General features: G+C 37.1%; 1 protein-coding gene across 1 annotated transcript; it reads right to left on the reverse strand.

The window, feature by feature from the left end:
• Window positions 1-261: 261 nt before the first annotated feature.
• Window positions 262-5,592, reverse strand: LOC110689768 (cellulose synthase-like protein D5). The gene is made up of 3 exons (XM_021866569.1): window positions 4,458-5,592; window positions 2,653-3,457; window positions 262-2,192 (listed from the first exon to the last, which is right to left on the reverse strand). Exons 1-3 carry the CDS (start codon window positions 5,468-5,470, stop codon window positions 420-422), a joined length of 3,591 nt encoding a protein of 1,196 aa, XP_021722261.1. The 5' UTR covers window positions 5,471-5,592; the 3' UTR covers window positions 262-419.
• Between the last annotated feature and the right edge of the window lie 3,366 nt (window positions 5,593-8,958).

Consider the following 8,958-nt stretch of genomic DNA (forward strand, 5'->3'; position numbering starts at 1 on the left):
AAATGGGCTATTTATGTACTGTGGAAGTGAAGTGCAAGGCATATCATACCCAAAAATTTCAATGGACTAAGTGCAGAGTAGGCCACACACTGTCTGGTCTTAGGAAGTTTACATTTATCATGAAATCCTTCTGTTTGTGGTAAGCTTAACTGCAACATTGATGATAAAAAGATCTGATTATGCGCATGGTATTGCGTACAAGCAAGAGAATAACTTGCATCATATAGCTGTAGAATCAATCACAGCTGATACAGATCAAACTAGAAATATGACAGTATTTCAGGATTCAGAATATAAAAAATTACAAGATTTTTCATGAAAGAATCATATTGAACTACTTATAAACAGCAAAATGAAGTCTGAGAAAGAGCTTCATCTATGTTACAATATCCTCAAGTGGGGAAGAAAAGGTATTATGATTAAGGAAACTCGAACCTTAAACCCTGCTGGCCTCCGGTGGGAGGACTGATATTAATCCAAAGCAACGAGATGGTAATCGAAAGTAGCCCTGACCAAACGTATACTATTGTAGGAACCCTGCCACTTCGCCCCATCAACCCTTTAGCGAAAGGATACAGATGGCATAACACCCAGAAGCTGAAGAACACTCCTCCTAGAAGCTTACTCCATTCAGGAAATGGACTGTACAAAGTCCTAGCAGAACCCACAGCAATAGCAATCATGTTAATCATCATGATTGTTATAGGAGGAAGCATTAAGAAGCTCCATTTGACAATATATAGATCAGCAAACTCGTCTTCAGCATCATCTGGAGTGGCAGATTTCGAGGTTAATGTGAAGGAGATATCGACTCCTGCTATGACTTTGAGTAAGCCTTGAAGAACGGCAGCAGGGTGTGCACTTGTTCCTCCAATGAGCCAGAACTGCTCGTTTCTCCACCAGTCGTGTAGGGTGATTCCTGACCACTTGATCTCGAGGAGGGCAAGCATACATAAGGACAGGGATACGAGCAGCAGCAAGACCAGGAAGGTTATATTGAGGGATTGGACTATGAATTGGCCTGAAAAGAGTGAGAGAGCAGGGAGGAAGCAGTAGACAATGAGGAACATAGAAGTGAAAGGGTATAAACCAACATTTAGGTATGCCACCCTTTGCAAGAACTTCATCCTCCTACTAGCAAAAAGTGCATTGTTTTTCGAGAAGAATATCTCCACTGAACCAGTTGCCCATCGAAGAACTTGATGAAGACGGTCAGTTAGATTAATTGGGGCAGTCCCTCGAAATGCATCCCTTTTAGTCACACAATAAATGGACCTCCATCCTCTATTGTGCATTCTGTAACCTGTCACGACATCTTCTGTTACAGAACCGTATATCCACCCTACTCGTTTACCCCACTCAGTTCTATCCTCGTAGAAACATGAGATAACGCTTATGGCCTCAGCAACAGTAGCAGCATCTAGAGGCTCTCGAGGGACAGCAAGTGATCCTGCAGGCCTCCCTTGGTTACCCTTGCCTTGGAGATCCTGAAGAAGCCTGCCTTGGTATTCTGCTACTGGGATAGATGCAGCTAAAGAAGTGGAATTTCCAAATCTCTTAGGGAGGAGCAATGACTCAATGTCTAAATCGTCATTATCTTCTTCATATCCTCCAACTGGTAAAGCAATCTCTTCAGGGTTTGGTTCTTTAGCCTTCTTTCGTAGAAGCAATTTGAACTTTCTCGAGCCAAACCATCCATGATGCTCAGTAGCCCTTGGAGGACTGAACCCATACAATGCAATCCTCCGAAAAATGCAGCCTGTACCAACATACATTGGGCCTTGCAACCCATCATAAGCTCTCATTGACACATCAAAGAACACAGTGTTGTGGTTTGCATAACGATCACTGGGATCGATTCCTTCAAACCTTTGAGGGAATTGGACATAACAGATTCTATCACCACCCCTGTCTAGCATAAAGCACATTCCTTCCCTCAAAGCCAAGGAGTTGTGGATGTAGTGATCACAGTCAAGATTGAGGATGAATGGACCGTTGGACATTATTGCACTAGTCCTTACTAGTGCATTCATAGCCCCGGCTTTTTTGTTGTGATCATAGCCTGGTCTTTTCTCTCTTGACACGTAGACTAGCATGGGAAGGCGTATGTCTACTTCTGTTGAGTCTATCAAGTTCTCAGCATCTGCTTCTGAGCCATACACTGGTTCAGAGTTTGGTGGTGCTAGCATAGCCTGCAGATAAGAATGTATCAGTAAACAATTCTAATGATTTCAAATACTCAGCTTTATTATATATATAAAGCAGTAAATTGGTGTTCTAAATTGATTTACTAAATTTTAATTAGCCGGTGTAATAGCATACCTAACATCATCCAAACAATTCTATTGATTCTGCAAACCCTTTATAGCATAAATTGCATACAATCTGATATTCTAGGCATGAAATTGCTCATTTACTCAACTATTTTTTATTTTACCTTTCAATGCTATGCTTTACGCTGGTATGAGATATACTGATATTGAAATTACTAAAATCAGTTACAATACAATGTATGATTCAGTCATTTAACTAGATAACGAGTAAAATTTATGAAAGAGTAAATATTGTGTATCATCTAAAAATAACAAATTGAAAACAGAAAGACACAAACAAGCTTTTAATTACAAAATCAAATTAAGGCAAAGAAAGTACCTGAATGATACCAGCATGATCACCTCTAGAGTGATCAGGTTCAGCAGAAGACCAAGTTCCAGGCCAGTGAGAACCATCAGACATCCATGTTCCCTTAGCAACCTTTAATGGTTCAGCAAGGTTCCCTCCCATTTCCATTTGTTTCTTCTTAGCACGAAGCTCTTCATGGGCGTTGTAAGCATCAGATCGTCTCCTGATAGACTCCGGTAATGAGTTAATCCTCACCTTAAACTCATCATACTCTCTCTTAACACGTCTCCTCTCTCGAACAAAGTCCAACCTGACTTTGTTCTTAAGAAAATCCTTCTTCTGTCCGAAGTATGCCTCAGGATTTCTTGGCTCTATACTATGCTTTCGACAGAAAGGCACCCAAGTTCTGGCAAAACTTGCAGTCTCAGCTAAGGCCTCGAATGTCAGAAGTGCACCTCCATCATCTGAAAGGTAACAGGCCAACTTCTCAACAGGATAGTCTACTGCAAGGATAGAAAGAATGGTATTGGCTGTTACAAGAGGAGGCTCTTTTTCTGGGTCTGCAGTGGAAACAAAGACATCGATTCCTGGAAGGTCAGATCGACCCTTTGGGTTACGAAGATTGGGAGATTCATACCGATCTTTTAGGACAGAAAGATCAGTTATTCTGTTAACAGGACAGAGTTTAGGAAGCTGGTCTAAAAGCCAAGAGAATGCAAACCAAACTTCACAGGTAACAGACATGCCCCATAACCACATGGCTTCGCGGTTAGGATGTCGAATTCTCCATGCTAGGAATAGGCCCAAGGCAGCAAAACGTATCACCATCAATAATCTGCATTAGATAAATTATTATGAGCATCAAACATCACATATTGTCACCTTTTCTGACATTGCTCAGCAAAAATGTATGTAGCCTGTAGGTATTTTCAAGTCAAAATTGAAAAGAAAATTGCTAATTGTAGGTTGTATGCCTTTGAATCATCTATTAGTTTTTCGTACAGTCCATCTACTAAGCAGAATAGCATAACATGGACTTTAAAATAAAGGAATTGAATGAAGGAGCTGGTTCCTCAGTAATTCATTCTAGTATTCCTATATCTTATCTTACAATCCCATTCATCAAAGATGCATATTATGAGTGAGATACACTCCATCTTCCTAGAATTAATAGTCACGTTTACACTTTTTAGGATGTTCAGAAAAAGTTGTCACATTTAGTTTTGTAGTTATGATTTATCACTCAAATATCCTAAATTAAATATTACAAATTTACAAGAGTTATTTCGTAAAAGTTATTGTATATCCGTCAATATGAAAAGGTTAAAACAACATGACAAATAATTATGTACCACAACACTATGACCGTACTATTAAGCGGCACATAGCTTTACTCTACAAAGAACGTACTAGTAACTATAAACAGTCTTACATAAACACCAGTAAAGTTCAGTATTATTTTCTTGAGTTTAAGTCGTTAACATTATACGAATCCTAGCAATATTTCGATATTTGGTTCGATATCCATATAATAGATAAATACACTCAGTCATTTTCATTTAAAACTATGAAATTGCTCGAAAACAAATAACCCTACATAAACGTTAACATTTACTGGACTAAGGTAATTATTACATCTAAAGCTAAAATTAACACTAAATATATTCTAAACCACACAATCAGAAAACCACAATCAACACAAACATGCTCAAACATTAATAAAAGTACCTCCTAAACACACATAACTCATCCACAATTAAAAATCTAAATTAAACCACAGCACAAGTTATACATTAAAATTAACAAAAAATTAAGATAAGGTAGCAAAATTATACCTATAAGGGCTGATAATAGCAGTAGAAACAGCAACCTTCCTAGTCAAAGGCTTCCTACACCTCTCCCCAAAATCAGGTGGATATTCAAACCCATTATTAGTATTATTATTGTTCACATTGTTCCCTCCACCACCACCTCCACCCGCTCCGAATCCGTATCCATCTTTAGGCCACAAAGCATTACCATACCCATAAGTCCCTTTAGTCTCAAACAACCACCTATTATGATCAAAATCAGGCGGATACTTGACCGATTTCACAACCGATAACCTTTTATCCAATTTAAACTCGGCCGCCATCGAACGAAGCGGCCGAGCTTCATCCTCCTCTTCCTCCTCCATTTCTTGATTCCCACCATTTTCTCTGTCCTCTTTATCATACAATTCCTTACACCCAGGACAATGCCCACCATCTTTGCTACTCAAACAATCCAAATAACATTCCCTGCAAATTTTAAACCCGCAATCACATGGATTTATAGCTTTCTCATCACACCCTTTCATCATACACTCATTAATTGATTTCCCCTGATCTTCAGATTTCTCCATTGAACAATCAATCACATGCCCACGGGTCACCGAGTTAAACCCACCTGTAAAAATCGTACCCGAGATAAAACCCGGCCCAAATCGGGCCTGATTCAGCCCAATTCGGTCCATTGACTCTGTTTCTGCAATGTTTTGCGAGTCAGAAATTGACGAAATTGGAGGTCTTTCTGGGGTTGGTGGGATATGAACAGTGTAAGAAACAAACTCTGAATTGAGTTCTTCGTCTTCTTCATCTTCTTGTTGCTTTTTCCCTTCTTCTCCTCCGCCTTCGACGGCTTCGTTTTCTTGTTGAGTGATTGAGTATCGCCGCCTTCTCGCGGAGGAGTTCCGATTAGTTTGTGCACTAAGAGGAGAGAGAGAATGGCGTTGAATTGGACTTGTTAACCCGATATTCCGGTTTCCTCCGGTTGATGTTACCGTTATTTTCACCGGAGAACTTGACGGAGATAACGGTTTCTTTATCATCTTTTTTTGGATTTCTTTCTTTTTCAGATTTTTTGCTAAATTTCAGAGAATCTGTGAGAAATTTTCATGGAGGAGAGAGAAAATATGAAGAGAGAAAACAGAGAACAGGTGATAATGAGGAAGAAGGAAGGAAGGAAGGTTATCTGGTTAAGTGGGGAAAACGGTATAATTTTTAAAATTTGAAAAAGGGGTTATAAGATGGGGACCATTTGAACCAACGGTCGACTAATCTGGACCATCAAAATGAATAGGGGTATGATCGGACGGTTTTTATGTATACTTGAATGTCTTGAAATTAGGACAAGAAAAAAATAAAGGATGAGTCAGAGAGTCAACAATATGATGACTTTATCATAACGGTCTTATTTTAGAAAATCGGTGATAAAGCAATAAAGGCTAAAAATTGTTAGTTCTGTAATAAGTAAACTTAGTAAAGTAGATTTTCTTACAATTGATTTTAAAATGTTTTGAGAGGGAGTGATTCACGTTGATGCAAATCTGAGAGAATTATGGCGTTTCATGATGATGTAATTATTTTCAATCAGTTGGTTTGTATTTTAAATTATTACCATATATGTGTAATAATAATATACTACTCCCTCTCTTTCTATTTTTTAAGAAATTGGGTCAAAATTCAAATACTTTGACCTTAAATCTCCATTAATCAACAAAAGATAAAATATTCATGTGAAGTCTTATTAGATTCGTTTTATTGTATATTTTATTAATATTACGGTTTTTCACTAAATACCCCTGATTACTTTGATAATTCCCTATGTACCCATGAAACTTTTCAAATACACCATATACCCCCAAGTTTAACAACAATGTCACCAAATGCCCAAATGACTAATGGGCGTCAACTTCGCTAGTCGTTAAGACTTAACTATGCCACATGGCAATTTCTAATTGGTTTTCTTTTCATATTCTCTTTTAATTATTAAATTAATTATTAAAAAAAGTTTTTTAGGGCTTTTAGGTTTTTCGGTTGTGGCCAAGGTTGTTTCGAGGGTTAGAGAAAGGGAGGGTGTGGATCTAGGATTTCGGGGAGGGGAAACAGCAGGGGTGGGAAGCTAGGAACGGCGACAGCCTCAGAAGCGGGGGAGGGGGATCAGGTGGTCGGGGGATGTTCCGGGCCGAAATCGGGGGATGGGGCTGGGTTCTTGCGCAACAATGTGTGAGTTTGGGGGAAGGTGGGGGTCTTAGGTGTGGGTGGGGCTCACAGGGTGGTGGTCATCGGCAAGGGGGAGGCCTGGCGCCGCCGGGATGAGGTGGTCCGGGCGTCGACGAGGGGACGAAGACTGGCTGGGGTGGGGCAGTGGTGGCTGGGGTGTAGGTTTTTTTTTATTAAGTTATTTTAAAAAAAATTTAAAGTTTTTTAATAATTAATTAAGTAATTAAAAGGGAGCCAATAAAAAGATGCCACGTGGCATACTTAACCCTTAATGACTAACGGAGTTAACGTCCATTAATCATTAAGGGCATATGGTGAATTATCGAAGTACTTAGGGGTATATGGTGTATTTAGAAAGTTTCATAGGTATATGGTGAATAATCAAAGTACTCAAGGGTATTTGGTAAAATAACCGTTAATATTAAGTTTTTATAATTTTTACACGTATAGAAATTAAGTTATATACATTATAAAACGCGTCTTAAAGACCGTGTAAAATCCAATGAAGCAAAATAATAGGGGCAGAGGGAATGCTAAAGTAATAACATGGATTATGTCCAAATGTCTAATAGTATAGTCCCTAAAATGACAAAATTGGTCAATTTTTGATGTAAATTCAAATTATAAATTCTTAAATGAACTTGGTTCACACAAATTTATTGTGGACCACTAACATTAGAGATACTATAATAGTTTTATTAATAATAAAAAAAAGGTCACTACATTAAAATAAAGGTTATTATGTTGAAATAAAAGCGATTGTGACATTATAAAAGCTATAAGAGGTTAATTTTTTGGGATGTAAACAGAAATAACATTAAAGGTCACACAAGTTTTAATAAAAGGTTATTATGTTAAAAAATAAGGATACTATGTTAAAATTACGGTCACTATGTTCCAAATAACGTTAGTTCTGCGTGTATATAAATCTCATATCCACAATAATATTATTGTGGAACAGGTCCACGCAAGAATTTCTGTCTAATTAATTAATTATTGCCATTTAAGAAAGCTTTCTCTTAAAATTACAGGTCTACAACAAATATACCAAATTGCTCGAACCAAATATAATGTAACGTGGGATCATACAACAATTGATAACATATTATATTCAATTACGAAATGATTGAAAATTTCAAAGTATTGATCCAAATTCTCTATACTATGTAATTGGAAGCTAATTATAATTATAATATATAATAAAATAATAACACCAATACGTTGTTGTGTGACTTGTCATGAGTTATGTATTGGATATATATCCAATTTCAAACATTGGGTATCGATAAGTGAGACCAAAAGCCAAAAATCTGCAGCACAATTTTAACATATGAAACTTAGCTTAAGAGTTAAGACAATCAAAATAATGTTTCTTACTAAAAAATTTCAAAATTTATAATTTCTTTTAAAATCCAATCACTGTTTTCTTCCTCCGTATTTATTGTTGTTTTTATATCTATCTCGGTATCTCCAATATTCTTTAGAATTTAATTACAAGTATTTAACTGATGATACATATTGTAGAAACTAGACTCTTTTATGAGAGTTCTGACAAAGACGTTGACACAAAATTCATGATGATTATATCATACGTAGTATTCAATGTTGTATGAAGAGATCTGGAATTCGTTCATGCCTCCTTGGAATTGTAGATTATCTTCTTGTTAATCTTGGTTCACTGTTTTGTACTTCGTACTGGTTTATCTTCAATCTCTGTTTTCATAGATGTAATTAGGTTGTCTTACCAAATTAATAGTGAACCCTTTTAACCCAATACTTTATTTTTTGGAATTTGGTGATAATCCCAGACAACAGCTTGAAATATGCTTCTCAATGGCGATCTGCGTGCTAGTCTAACTACGGCAGAACCAGATTACTTTTAACCTGCTAGAACGGCTGCAAATGTGACTCATGGTTCAGGCATTCTTTGAGATGATATCGAGTTCGGGTTCTTATAATAATGCTTGGATATTTGATACAGGAACACAGCTTTTATCAGTAGGAAGTTTTACTAGATCAAACTAAATTGATTGCAGAATTTGAAACGGATCATTTTGATTTTAACTGACAAAACCCCTGATGCAGAACAACACAAATTGATCGATTTTCTAGTATTGAAGCTATTACAGTAAATAAAATTGTACAAAGCTACAAGCAGCTGAAGATTATTATATATGTTCTCAAGAAAACGGAAGTAAAGAGAACAAGACTTGTTACTAGATACCATAACACATACAGTTGTCACTCATTTTTAGTTGATCAATGACTTCCTTGCGTATTATCACCAAAAGGAAAATCACCAGGTCCTTGCTTT

The sequence above is a fragment of the Chenopodium quinoa genome, unplaced genomic scaffold, assembly GCF_001683475.1.
Source record: "Chenopodium quinoa cultivar QQ74 unplaced genomic scaffold, ASM168347v1, whole genome shotgun sequence".
In the NCBI taxonomy this organism is placed as follows: Eukaryota; Viridiplantae; Streptophyta; class Magnoliopsida; order Caryophyllales; family Amaranthaceae; genus Chenopodium; species Chenopodium quinoa.